The sequence below is a fragment of the Acomys russatus genome, chromosome 26 (assembly GCF_903995435.1).
Source record: "Acomys russatus chromosome 26, mAcoRus1.1, whole genome shotgun sequence".
NCBI classification, from domain to species: Eukaryota; Metazoa; Chordata; class Mammalia; order Rodentia; family Muridae; genus Acomys; species Acomys russatus.
The window spans coordinates 10,393,434-10,407,523 of record NC_067162.1 but is presented as its reverse complement, the minus strand read 5'-3'; the positions used below and the strand labels follow the sequence as shown (position 1 = coordinate 10,407,523).

The 14,090-nt window shown below is 48.4% G+C and overlaps 1 protein-coding gene across 1 annotated transcript; it reads right to left on the bottom strand.

The window, feature by feature from the left end:
- Positions 1–285: 285 nt before the first annotated feature.
- On the bottom strand, positions 286–12,280 carry Asf1b (anti-silencing function 1B histone chaperone). Its single transcript, XM_051168841.1, has 4 exons — positions 12,113–12,280; positions 4,015–4,130; positions 1,895–2,071; positions 286–643 (listed from the first exon to the last, which is right to left on the bottom strand). The coding sequence occupies exons 1-4, from the start codon at positions 12,219–12,221 to the stop codon at positions 437–439; spliced, it is 609 nt and encodes a 202-aa protein (XP_051024798.1). The 5' UTR covers positions 12,222–12,280; the 3' UTR covers positions 286–436.
- Positions 12,281–14,090: the final 1,810 nt, after the last annotated feature.

Here is a 14,090-nt window from a genome sequence, read left to right as displayed (position 1 = left end):
TTCTAGTAGTGGTTACACTGAATGACTAGACACCCCGCAAGGACAGCAGTGGTACTGAGTTGGCTTTCTAACCGGGATTCCTTGCCTGAGTCTGAGCCCCCAAGAACTGGAGTAGGAAGGAGTGATATAGCCTTTGCAAGGCTAGCCAGGCACCGCCCAACAAGCCTCAAGGCAGGTGGTGTTCAGAGAGCTTCTCACAGAAACTGATGGTGTAGAGGGAAAACCGACACGAACAATGAGCAATACAAGCACGTGTTTCTTAGGGAAGGCTCCTCTGGGCCTGGGTAGAAGAGTGGGGCCCATTTTTTTCCTTGGGGCTGATAGGTCTGGAGGCAGCTGGTGGCCCCCAAATCCTTGAGATAACCAAGTATGACCGTCTGAGGGCCTGTAAGTCCCCTCCACGTGTGCAAGGAGACTGAGCTCTGCCTGGCCCCTGTCAGATGCAATCCATGGAGTTCTCCGGGAGGAGGCCTGGGATGCAGCTAGGGAGGCCCAGGTTTTTGATGGGAGTGCAACTGAGGGGAAGACCAAAATCCAAGTTGGGGTCCTGGTTCTCTATGGTTTCCAGCCTGTCTGGGTTGTTGTCCCAGTTGATATGGAATCGGGTCACCCGGGGGTTAGAGGCCAAGATGTTCCGCTGTAGCTGGAGTAAGAAGGAGAGCGTCAGCTGCATCACCTAAGTGTTCATTACTCCCGCAGGCCTCCCCTTTGAACGTGAGAGCAGACTCTCCCTCCCCTGCCACCCAGATGCAGAACTCTAGAGATGCTTGTACACTGCAGGGAGGAGCAGGGCCTTCTCATCCTAGTTTTGCTTGGTGTTGTTCATTTATTTGTCTTGAGAGAGGGTCTCAACTATGCAGCCCTGGATGGCCTAAAACTATGCAGATGAAAACTCATACAGGTCTGCCTGCCTGTTTCCTAAGCTGCAGTTAAAGGGATACACTACCACATCTGGCTTGTTTGTTATGTATAGGTGTTTGGACGCATGCATGTCTGTGCACCCTATGTGTCTGGTACCTTTGGAGACCGGAAGAGGGCATGGATTCCCTAAAACTGGAGCAACAGTTGGTTATGTGCCACCATGTGGGAGCTGGGAATCAAACCTGGGTTCTCTGGAAGAGCAGCAAGTTTCTTAACCAACGATGAGCCATCTCTTCTGTTCATTTTATTTATTTATTTATTTATTTAGTTTGTTTGTTTCTCAAGACAGGGTCTCTCTGTGTTAGCCTTGGCTGTCCTGGACTTGCTTTGTAGACCAGGCTGGCCTCGAACTCACAGTGATCGGCCTGCCTCTGCCTCCCGAGTGCTGGGATTAAAAGTGTGCACTGCCACGCCCGGCTCCCATTTTATATTTTTACTATCTTTATTTTTATTGTAGGAATATTTTGCCTACATGAATGTCAGTTGTTATGTGTGTGCCTGGTCCCTGTGGAAGTCAGTAGAAGGCACAGATCCCCTGGAACTGGAATTAAACATGGCTATGAGCCACCATGTAGATTCTACGAATCAAACCCAGGTCCTCTGCAAGAGCAGCCAGTGCTCCTGACCCCTGAGCCATCTCTTCAGTATTCCCCCACACACCTGGAAACAGGGTCTTGCTATGTAGCCGAGGTTGGTCTGATACTCAGTGTGTATGGTAGATGAGGCTGGCCTCTCACTTATGATACTCCTGGCTCAGCTGTCTGAGGGCTGGGGTGCTGAGAGCACATCGCATGTACCTCATTCTGTCAGGCATGCCTCCAGAAGAAAAGGCTTGCTCTGTCCTAGGTCTAGCTCAGCACTAGCCCTGCTACAGCATGACCTTCTAACCCTCACTACAGACCTTGGCTCCCACCTGCCTCAACTGTAAAAGAACTGGCCTATCTGAAGCAGAAAGTGCAGAGATGGGTCCCACCTGAGAGAAGTCTGGCTTTGGGGGTGGGTTCTCCCGAAGCTCTGGGTTTGGATACTCATTGTTGACATAGTAGCCCACACGGATGAATTCTTGGCCATGGTAGGTGCAGGTGATGAGAACCACAGTCACACCCACAGCATCCGTCTCAGGAATGAGGGATGGGTTTGGAGCATCAGCCTGGGAAGACATATCCTGGGCTTTAGCACTGCCAATCATGACCAGATGTCATTAACACAAAGACCACCAATGAACTGGGACGAAACAAACTGATTACACAGATGACTATAAAGAAGAAATCATGAATTTGATTTGGCAGCATGCTTGCTCAGCATGCACACAGCCCTGCCTTCCAGCCTAGTCGCTAGCAGTAAGACTAATAATAAATTCAAAACTGCTGAATTTGATTAGGAGACAAGGGTGTTCAGGTGGAATGTGGTGCTCAAGGGGACTGACAAGAAATGAAGATGGTCAGGTGGGTACCAGGCAACCCGAACCTGCTGGGTCATTTAACAGCTTAGGGAAGAGCAGTGGCATGTGGAGGTCTGGCTATAGCAGAAGTAGGGAGGCCAGGGAGGAGTCATCCTAGAAAGGGGTGGTAGCCTAAACCTAGCAACAGGGAACAGAATCATGGATCAGGGTGTTTGGCTTTAGGCGAAATAGCTATGTTGGTGCAGTATGAAATCAATGCAAATGAAACCACTCACCTTTACCCAAACCTACCAGAGAGCAGAGCATCACCAGTGGGGTCCTGTTCCAGACCGGGCTGCATGCTTTGGAAGTAGGCCTTGGCTATGAACACGGGGCTCAGTGGGCTTGACAGGTTGGAGTGTGTGATTGCTTGGAATAGGGGAAACCAGTGGGAGGGAGGTCATGGATAATGACTTCCTAAGACCCACCAATGAGCCTGGTGACACTGGACATAGTACTACTTGGAAGTCACAGCCCATTTTCATATTTACTGATTCTGAGTTAACAGACGTGGCAATTTGATACATCTAGAAACTTCAAAACCAACAAGTATAGTACTTTCATAATTGTTTACGCTGTCTACTGTCAGAATTCAAGTTCCTTATGGTTCCTGTCAGAATGTGGGCAGTACTGCTACACATACCAGCAACCACAATATTTTGTCTCTCTTGGCCTAGATACACAGAGCTAAGCTACCATGAATGGAACCCCCTGGAACCTACCTTTGTTACACCACCACCAACCTCAGGGCAGAATACAACTCTTACGTTTTATATTCATCCCCCCTTTATACACACCCTTGTATTAAGACAGGGTTCTCACTATGTGGCCTTGGCTGGCCTCAAACTAAAAGATATCTGCCTGCTTCTGCCTCCTGAATGCTCAGATTAAAAGTGTACCACACCCTGCCTACTTGTTTTTCTTTAACAGCATTTGGCTGTGATGCCTAGGCTGGCCTTAAACCCAGAAGCAATCTTTCTACTTCCACCTTCCACATCCTAAGGTGTACCACTAAACTCAACTACCACCTTTAATAGCAACCAAGCACTTCCTTGAGTCTCCATTATACATGCAAACGTTTAACTCAGAGCCCAGGTTGCATCTAAACCGTGTGTGTGTGTGTGTGTGTGTGTGTGTGTGTGTGTGTGTGTGTGTGTGTGTGTGTGTAGGTCTGTTCTACTTAGTCCAGCTCTGGCTGATGAACACATACCAACAAAACCTTTTAATCATTACTCTTCCTTAAATTCAATATTCATGAACTGTGTTCATGGGTTTTGTACAAGTCCTGTGAACTTATCACAAATTAGCAGCCCAGTAGTCACTAAGAGCTGTGACCCAGAGGTGGGGTGAAGGGGTAAGACATCCGATGAGACTGGGTCAGACAGCTCCTGCAGTCAACTAAGATATGTATGTTACTCAGGCAGGCCTTGAACTTGTCCTCCCACCTCATTGTCCTGAGTAGCCAGGATTACAGGACTGCTATGTCACCAGTCCTAGCTCATTAGGATTTGAACTTGAACCTGATTGTTAAAACCAGTGTGCACTCAGGAAAAGAGGAAGGTTCTAGGCTGGGTGTGGCTCAGTGGTGGAGTGCATGTGTAGTACATAGCAGGCCCATCTCCAGCCTGAAACATTTCTGGCAACTTCCTTACCTGAAAGACGAACATATGTCTTCCTGCAGGGACAGGGCCCACCAGCACTGAGTCTAGGATCTGATCAAACTCTTCGCTCTCAGCTGAGCCCACATAAATGATCTTCCACTCCAGGTCTGCAAGCACATGGGGGAGAAGGGAGTTGAGGACCAAAATAGCTGGAGAGCAAGGCGAGGGTCTTCTTGCTAGAAGGTCCTAGGACTGGGGTATTTGCTGGGCAGTCGGCTCTGGCACCACAGCCCTAAGTTAGAGCAAGTATGAAGATCTCCATTAGTGGAGGCATTTTTCCTTTGGGCCTAACTGTGCCAAGTGACCTTGACTCTGGCCCTCCAGGGAAACTTAGGAGCAGAGAGAAACCATAGAGCAGAAGCTGACTCAAGAGTACTGTGACACTGGCCTGTGGAGGGGACAGCAGGGAGGTGGGCTACTCTGGAACCCTGGTCTCTGGGTAGGAAGTGCTATCCTTTTTCACAGGAGGATTGGTGCCACCAAGTAGAGCAGATCCCTCGACAACTGGGGCAGAGTGGCACATTCCAACACAGCAGGAGAGCCAGGTGTCAAGAGGGGAAAGGCAAAGCTGTTGGGGGAACTAACTTGTCCCAAAGTTGTCCACATCTGGCACCAACTGATGCCTACTTGTGCACAATGTGGGACAGACGCTCTGCCAGCAAATGGTGTGTGAAAGGGCATACCTCCAAAGCCTGAGGCTGTACTCCAGCACTAAGGGGCTCAGTCCTGAAGTATACCCACAAGAGATGAAAGAAAAGGACCTGGAGACCCTTCCCATTAATCTCAGGAGATCCCTGGTGCCCATAGTCTCTTGCAGGAGGGCCAAGTGTTACCAGGAGTAAGGTCATGCTAGTACAGAGAAGCTTGGCACCAGACCCAGAACTTATTTTAGGCTCTTTGAAATTACACAACCCCAGCTCCAGCAGCTGGGAAAAGTTGCACAAGCTGAGATGTTCACAGGGAGCTCTTGGAAGCTGCCAGCCCTTCGTCCAGAGTGGCCCAGGCATCCTACACTGGAAGCACACGGATACCAGACCAGACTCATACTATGGAGTCTGTCATCTGAGCCACAAAGCTTTCCTTGATACAGTCACTCCCTTGTCCCTTTACAATTTCACCTAGGTTCAAACTCCAGCCTCAGCATTTCAGGGAAATTTTATTTAGCCACACTGGACCAAGGGCCAGGCAGCTTCCAAGAGATTATATTTATATTTTCTTCCTTCAAAAGGTAGAACTTCACTTGTAAATGCCTTTAATCTCAGCATGTGAGATACAGCTTTAAAAAGATAGGTTTGGGTCTGAGAGACGGCTCTGAGGGTTAAGGCACATGCCACAAAACCCAAAGACTCAGCTCCATCCCCAGAAAACACATGATGGAAGGAGAGAGCTGACCCTAGCAAGTTGTCCTCTGACCTCCACATTCATTAGCACACACTAATATGCAAAAACAAACGAACAAAAGACAGAGTTTTTCTATGGAGTGTGGGTCGGTCTGAACTTACAACGGTCCTGCAATCTTGCAAGTACTAATGTCCCTCATTGAATCTGGAGTTTGCTTTGTTGGCTAGGCTGGTGCCCAGTGAACCCTTGCAATTCACCTGTCTGTACTCCTCCACACTCCCTCGCTTTTACCTGAGTGCTGAACAGCCAAACTCAGATCCTTCCTGAGCCATTTCCTCACACTAGAATGCAGTTTTTTAAACAGAGAGAAACTAAAGATTTCATTTCAGACTATACTCAGCTTTTAGCACCTGGAGATAATGTAACCATAAACTCACCAAGCACAGATAGAAAATATTAGAAAAGCAGTCTGGGGCTGGAGGCGCAACCCAGAAGTGGAGCACTCATCCAGGATGCATGGTGCCTGGGTTCCACTCTAGCACCAAACACAAACACAAGTCTATATTGAATATGAATATGTACAACTTTTCTTTTTTGTCATTTGTTCTCACATTATGTATCCCTGGCTGGCCTAGAACCCAGAGATCCAGCTGCCTTTGCCTCTTGAGTGCTGGAATTAAAGGCATTTCATTTACTCTTATGTAGTTATTTCCATAGCACTGACACTAAATTAGACTAAGTCACGTCAGGCTGGGGAGATGACTTGGTTTTACAGTGTATCACCTGTCTAACTCCATAACTCCAACCTTGGAAGGTGGTCATGGGATCGCTATAACAAACTGCTAGTAAGACTGGCCATACCATCAAGCCCTGTCTCAATGAGTAAGGCCGAAGAGCAACGAAGATGATCCCTGACATCAACCAGGAATTCCCCTGCACACAACCTGTCCCTCAAAATAAGAGAAAAAGAAAAAAGTTAGTCTCCAGGGTAGGGCTGGTCTTTGTAACCCTAGCACTCTTGGAGATGCAGGTAGAAGGATCCAGAATTCAAGACTAGACTCTTATTACATATTATGTTCAAGATCAACCTAGGCTTCATAGACCCTGTCCAAAAAACCAAAACAAAAAACAGACTAATAACATCTATGGAAGACTGCGAAGGTTTTATGCAAACCATTTTGTAAAAGGGCCTTGAACACCTGTGGATACTGGTACCTGAGGGACTTTTCTGAAACTAATGGTGAAGACTATTTCTTCAAAAGTAGTAGTGGGCCATCAGCCATTTATACAGTATAAACTCACACTCACCAAATACAGGATTAGATTTCTTTCTTTCTTTTTTTCTTTTTTTTTCTTTTTTTTTTTTTTTTTACGTTTTTCGAGACAGGGTCTCTCTGTGTAGCCTTGGCCATCCTGAACTCACTTTGTAGACCAGGCTGGCCTCGAACTCACAGTGATTCGCCTGCCTCTGCCTCCCGAGTGCTGGGATTAAAGGCGTGCGCCACCACGCCCGGCTTTTTTTTTTTTTTTTTTTTTTTTTGAGATAGGATCCCACTGTCTAAAACAGGCTGACCTTGAACTCACAAAGATCCTCTTGCCTCACCCTCTCAGGTACTGGGATTAAAATGCCCATTATTTTTGTATTTACTATGTGTATGATGTGTTTACATGCATGTGAATGTGGGCATGCCTAAGCCATGATGCATATGAACCTTAAGTGAGGTACATGTCAGCACATACAGTGGGATTCTCTTGTCTACACAACATTTACCCACTGAGGTGTCTCCAAAGCCCCTAAGTTCACAGTGACCCCTGGTAAGATACACCTTTTACAACTGGGAAAACAAAACCAAGGCTGAAAATATTACTAAAGACATGTAAAACGTATTGTAGATTAGCTGAGCCTGTTTTACACAGAAACAGGGACAGGTCCAGAACTTCACCCATGCTAGTGAACGCTTCATTAATGATCGACACCTCACTTCATTCCTGTGCAGCCTCAGCGATCCTCCTGCCTCTGCCTCCTGAGTGCTGGGATTAAAGGTATGTACCACTATGCCCTAGTTTTCTTTGGTTGCTTGTTTTTCCCTTCCTTCCTTTTCTTTTCTTTTTTGAGACAGTTTTGGATAGCCCAGGCTGACCTGAAACTTGCTATGATGCTAAGGTTGGCCTTGAACTTCCAATCCTCCTGTCAGCCACCTCCCCACCACCTCAAGTGCTGGGATTACTGTAGAGGAATTTTAATTTAAGAACTTGGCTGCTCAGACAAAAGATCACATCCAAAGACCTTCTAGGTCTGTGTGATCCGGCTGGAATATAAACATGTCTTTAATCCAGGAGACAGAGGCAAGCAGATCTGTGTTCAAGGCCAGCCTGGTATAGAGCAAGTTTCAGGTAAAGAAAAACTTAGGTCCAGGCATGGTAGTACACCTTTAATCTCAAATAATGAAGGTAAAGTTAGTCTGTAGAAGGAAGCACCCATGTTTGAAAGTGACATTTCAGTCAGAAAAAATAACAAATCACAGAAAGATTTGACAGAATAGGATATGCTAAACTTTCACGAGAAGAAAGAGGAGGCAGTTCACAGAGAGACAGGTTGCAGAGAAAGAACACAGGTGAAGACGGAATGAGCCAGAGAAGGAGGAGACAGAAGATTAGAAAAGATTGCTGAAGTTAGTTTGAGGCCAAGCAGAGCAATTCAGAGGCTGAGAGAAAAGTCAGAATAAATGAGTTAACTGAGAGAGGAGTTTGAGCCAGGACAGCTAAATTGAACCAGCCAGCTATGAGCTCAGCAAGAACGAGAAAGGGTGAGCTGCTGGGCGTGGTAGTGCACGCCTTTAATCCCAGCACTTGGGAGGCAGAGGCAGGTAGATCTCTGTGAAGCCAGCCTGGTCTACAAAGTGAGTCCAGGACAGCCAAGGCTACACAGAGAAAACTTGTCTCAAGGAAAAAAAAAAAAAAAAAAAAAAAAGAAAGAGTGAAAACATTCTAGGCCTAGGTTAGAGTGTATGGAGCCTAGAAGCTTCCAGAACTAGGCCTAGGTTAGCAGACAACTTCAACAGGCAAATAAAAGCTCCAGCCAGGTGTGGTGGTACATGCCTTTAATCCCAGCACTCGGGAGACAGAGGCAGGTGGATCCCTGTGAGTTGGAGGCCAGCCTGGTCTACAGAAAGTCCAGGACAGCCAAGCCAAGGATACACAGAGGAACCCTGTCTTGGAAGAAAGAAAGAAATTTTCAGCTGAAAAGAACCAAATCCACTAACTGTAGACTGTACCTGGAACTGTCTACTTTCAGATGTTAACCATGGTTTGGGAGCTTTCTGGAAATGGGGGTCAGCGGCTCAGGGGTGGGGGGCTTGTCAGGTTTCAGCAGATAGTGCCAAAATAACAGGAAACAACTTCTCTGATTCCTGGAAATGAGGCCAGGAAGATGAAGGAATCTTGTCCACCAGTCAGTGTAAGGAACAGAACCAACCAGCATAACTTGGAGGAAAAGCTCCCTCTTCTATCTTTTCAAAGGGTCTTGATGTGACATGAAATTCTATGGTCATTCCTAGTGTGTACTCCTAAAATGGACTGTTGAGCTCATATAAAGCTCAGCGGCAGAGCAACTGTTTAGCATGTGTGTAGTCCTGGGTTTGATATCTAGTACAAAAACGTGAGAACCTCACACAGAGCTCCTACTGCCCCCACCAAAAATACATAAAAATAAAATAAGCTTACAAGCAGGGGTTGAAGAAATGGCTCAGCATTTAAGAACACCAGGAACACGCTGGGTGTGATGGCGCTCACCTTTAATCCCAGCACTCGGGAGGCAGAGGCAGGCGGATCCCTGTGAGTTCGAGGCCAGCCTGGTCTACAAAGCGAGCCTAGGACAGCCAAGGCTACACAGAGAAACACTGTCTGGGGGAGGGGAGGTGCAGGGGGGACAAAACAAAACAAAAAAATACACCAAGAACACTGTTACAGAAGACCCAGGTTTGATTCCCAGCAGCCACATGGTGGATCACAACTGTCTCTAATTCCAGTTCAGTTATTATGACAGATTTTTTTTTCTGGTCTTGACGGGCACCATGTGTGCATGTGATGCACATACATGCATGCAGGCAAAATACACATAAACAAACAAAAAAAACATGTTTCCTTCCTTTTCTAGGGCTGTAGGAAAGATTAGGAAGCAGGAAGCAGGCTAGATGTCTTAGCATAAAAAGTGTTTCCCATGGAAGCCTAAGAAGATGAATTCAGGGTGCTGGAGAGACAGCTCAGGGTTAGAATCCAGCATTGCTCTTTTTTTTTTTTTTAAAGATTTATTTATTATCATGTATACAATGTTCTGCCTACATGTACACTGTGTACCAGAAGAGGGCACCAGACCCCATTATAGATGATTGTGAGCCACCATGTGATTGCTGGGGAATTGAACTCAGGACCTTTGGATGAGCAGACAGTGTTCTTAACCTCTGAGCCACCGCTCCAGCCCCCAGCATTGTTCTTAATGACCCAGGTTTGATTCTCAACACCCTTGTCAGGAGGCTCAAACCAGCTACACAGGATCAGATGTCTCTGGCCCTCAGGGGTTCCCACGCACCTACCACCTCTGACATAGACACAAAAGTAAAACAAAATAAAGAAGCTGTGTGGTGGTGGCGCACGTCTTTAGTCCCAGCACTTGGGAGGCTGAGGCAGATGGATTTCCAGAGCGAGTTCCAGGACAGCCAAAGCTACACAGAGAAACTCAGACTCGAAAAACCAAAACCAACCAACCAAACAAAAACCAAAACAAACAATGGCCTGGCGTGGTGGCGCACGCCTTTAATCCCAGCACTCGGGAGGCAAAGGCAGGCGGATCGCTGTGAGTTCGAAGCCAGCCTGGTCTACAAAGCGAGTCCAAGACAGCCAAAACTACACAGAGAGACCCTGTCTCGAAGCAAACAAACAAAAATAAATAAATAAATAAATGGAAAGACAACAGGTGTAATGGCACACACCTTTAATCCCAGCACTGGGGAGGCAGAAACCAACAGATCTCTTGACTCCACGACAGCTGAGGGTACACAGAGAAACCAGGTCTCAAAACACCAAACAACAACAAAAAAGAGGTGGAGCGCAATTAAGAGAGATTACCTGAGGTGTCTCTGGCCCACACCCTCAGACAAATTTTTAAAAACAAAACAAAACAAAAAACCTAAACTAACCAAAAACAATCTGGACTCAGAACTCAGAGACAAAGTTCAATTGTAACGTTCCTACTATCTGGCTGACTTGGAGAAATCACCCTGCTCCTATTAAAACATGGGCAGCGGGCGGACTCCAGCCTTGCTGTTCTGATTCTATAAATAAGGAATAAAAGTAATACTAGGCAATGACCATGCAACCATTTTTAAATGCAAGGAGCACAAACAGGCTGATGGAAACCTGATCTCTCAGCATCTGGGAAGTGTGAATCCCTTAACCTCTTGGCTCCCAAATAAATCTTATTCCACATTGTTACCCTACCTTTTATTTATTTATTTATACCCTGCCTTGTTCCAGCCAATATTTAACCCTGTGTAGATTCCTTTAAACTTCAGGAGGGAGAAAGTAGGGAGAGGCTGAGCCATCGGCCCCCTTCAAGAGAATTGGAGAGGCTAGCCTTGCCTGAACACCACCCAACAGCCACCAAGAGGCCCAGGGTGCCACAACCCAGTCTCTCAGAGCTCCACCTCCTCAGCTGCTACATCCTTTTCAACCCTCAGTAGAGCAATGGTCCCATGAAGTGCATCCTCCAGAGAGCAGGCCTCCCTCGCCTTGCTGTGGAGCTGAGATTCCAGGGTCACCTCACAGTTCACATGTTCACAGACTTGATTTGAAAGGTCGTTTGCTCTTTCTGGCTCTTGGCCTTCCATCTGTGGGACGAGAGCCACGTCCAACCTTTACATCCCTCGGAAGAATTAAATCGTTCTGTGAAAGATTTACAAAAGCCAGTGACCTCCTAGGTAACTGCGGTTGGATCCCATGCCTGTTTTGGCGAGTCCATCCACTCCCTAGATTAGGTCAGCCCATGAAAAGAGACGGGGATTCCATGCACGGAGCTAGCTGGAAGCGGGAAGGGATCTCAGACACTAGCAGAGGGAGGCCTGCCTGGCTGTGGGGGAAACCAAGTTACCCGCAAGACTGGAGGCAGAAGCCCCCATCTCTTCCCCAGGGGAAACTCATACATAGGATTTGGGACTCTGGGCAACAGCAACGCTATTGCAGTTGGCATGCAGGAGTCGCTGGGGACAAATCTGGGGTCGTCCGGGGAGGGTATTGTTGGGACATACGGGGTGCAGGAGGGCTTGCCATGGGCACACGGGGTGACAAAAGAGGAGAGTCTAGCACGTTGGTGAAAAAGGTGTCCACAAGGAAAACGGGACGGTAACGGAGGTTGGGTTTCCTGGAAGTTAGATGGAAGGTCTCTTATAAAGAAAGCGGCAGGCTGAAACCGGGGTCCGGCCATAGGGAAGAAGGCGTGGCTGAGGGTCTCCCCGGGTTAAACGGAGGCTGACACCTCTACAAGGAAGCCGTGCCAAGGGCGAGCGCGGCAGGATGAGGGGGTGAGGAGGCCACCACGAGACAACGCGGGGTGCAGTGGACAGGGTCGTATTCACCGAGAGGTCGGAGTTAGGGACACGGAGGCGTTACCAAGTTCCCATGGTGACCGGGAATGACAAAAAAAAACGGGGGGGGGGCGAAGGGTTTGGAGTTCCCTGCACAGGCCCAGCCTCACCGTCAGACAGGGCCTCACTGCATTCGAAGCTGATCTCGAACCGGAAGGGGCTGTGGAAAGGGCTCGGGTTCTCCAGCACAGCCACATTAAGCACCGACACCTTGGCCATCACCGCGCCAGGGGAGGGGGCCGCAGCTGCAGCGGAGCTTTTCTTCTTCGGTAACCTGCGGCGGGGGGAGAAGATGAGATGGTCCGCAAGGCAGATCGCTCGCAGTGACCACCAACTTCTTCTCTCTCTAAAGAGCGACTCCCGTCCGCGCGCAGCCTTCAAATAGCCGGCTCTTGCCCTCCAGCCAATCGCCACTAAGGATCTATGACGGCGCGAGAGCCCCGTCAGCCAATCCTGGGGCGTCTTCCGGCGCGCGCCTCGCCCTCAGACCAATCAGAGAAGCTCCCTCTTCCACGGGCCACAGGAGGCGGAACGATCATTTCTTAGCGTCGTGAAGTGTCCATCGGGAACCAATCCCTGGAGTCTCCGACTCGAATCCCTGGCTCCTGGGTGGGCGGGGTTAGAGCGCGGAACTTCTTCTGTCCAATCCCGAGGGTTACCGCACCAGCGTGACCCGCCCTCTCCCCACCCCACCCCCCCGTTCCGCTTTTCCGGTAGACGCACCCCACAAAGAGCAGCGCCGCCAACGGCCGAACGGTGGCGCGCGACTCTCACTAAAGCGCGCGGAACGGACGGTGCTCGCACTCACAGTGATTGACGAGCGATCGGAGGGCGGGGCTTAAACAAGGTCTCTGGGATGCGATTGGCTAATGTCGTGGTTGGCCACGAGGAAGGCTGGGCCGGAGAGCGGTGGGAGTCCCACGCCCTCACAAAAGAGTGGCTTTGGCAGCTGTCCGCAGGTGAGCGTTTCCGGCAGCTAACCTGAGGGGCTCCTGGCTTTGAAGCACATCTGGCTCACCCCTTAAGACAAGATGGCGCGGCTGTAAAGGGGACCCCGCATCGAGTCCCAGGCCGAAAGAAGTACTAGTTTGTGGACGGCATAGGACCAGGGTTCGAATCCTGCCTCTGCACCCCGTTTTCCAGCATTCACTGTCGCAGTGCACCTCTTTTTAATGCCAGCAGCACACGAGAGACAGGCGGGTCTCTGAGTTCGAGGCCAGCCTGGTTTAAAAGAGCAAGTACCAGGATAGCCAGAGAAACCCCTGTCTTGAAAAGCCAAAAGAAACCAAACCAACACAAAAAGTCTGAGAAGCAATGGAATTGATTTTAGCAGTACATTTCACAAAATGCTGATTTCAAATATGATCAGTATAAGAAATACTAATGAGTTATCCTGCATCCTTTTATTCAGTGAGACATCTATGGGATTCTGTATGTATTTCACATTTCAAACACATCTATAATCTGGCATGGGAGCATCCACTTTTATTTGAAAGAAGTATCTGGACTTTTTTTTTTTTTTTCTTATATATGGACTTTTATATTTCACAAAATTTACGGTTGAAAATGTAAGCCGGGCCGGGCATGGTGACGCACACCTTTAATGCCAGCACTCAGGAGGCAGAGGTAGGCAGATTGCTGTGCGTTCGAAGCCAGCCTGGTCTACACAGTGAGTCCACAAAAGCCATGGCTAAACAAAGAAACCCTGTCTCGAAAAACCGAGGTGTGTGTGTGTGTGTGTGTGTATGTGTGTGGAGAGAGAGAGAGAGAGAGAGAGAGAGAGAGAGAGAGAGAGAGAGAGAGAGAGAGAGAGAGGTGGAATGAATTTGTAAGCCAGTAATTTCAGTGTGAGAGGCAGGGCAGGAGTTCAAGGCCATCCTTGAACCTGAGGGCTGGTGAGGTGGTTCAGTGCTTTCAGAGAGTGCAGGCTGCTCTTGCAGAGGACCCGAGTTTGATTCCCAGCACCCACATCAAGCAGATCATAACTGTCTGTAACTCCAGTGTGAAGGGATCCGACGCCCTTCTTGGTCTCTGCAAGCATCTGCACTCAGAGTTTTCTTCTAAGGTGCTGAGACGGCTGAAGCAATT

What these genes read in the sequence shown, in the direction of transcription:
- Asf1b (XM_051168841.1), bottom strand. Translation starts at nt 12,221, where the DNA reads ATGGCCAAGGTGTCGGTGCTTAATGTGGCTGTGCTGGAGAACCCGAGC. An exon ending in CAGTGAGGCCCTGTCTGACG is followed by an intron (nt 4,131 to 12,112) that starts GTGAGGCTGGGC and finishes ATGTGCTTGCAG; the next exon opens with ACCTGGAGTGGAAGATCATT. An exon ending in CAAAGCCAGACTTCTCTCAG is followed by an intron (nt 644 to 1,894) that starts GTGGGACCCATC and finishes TTCTTACTCCAG; the next exon opens with CTACAGCGGAACATCTTGGC.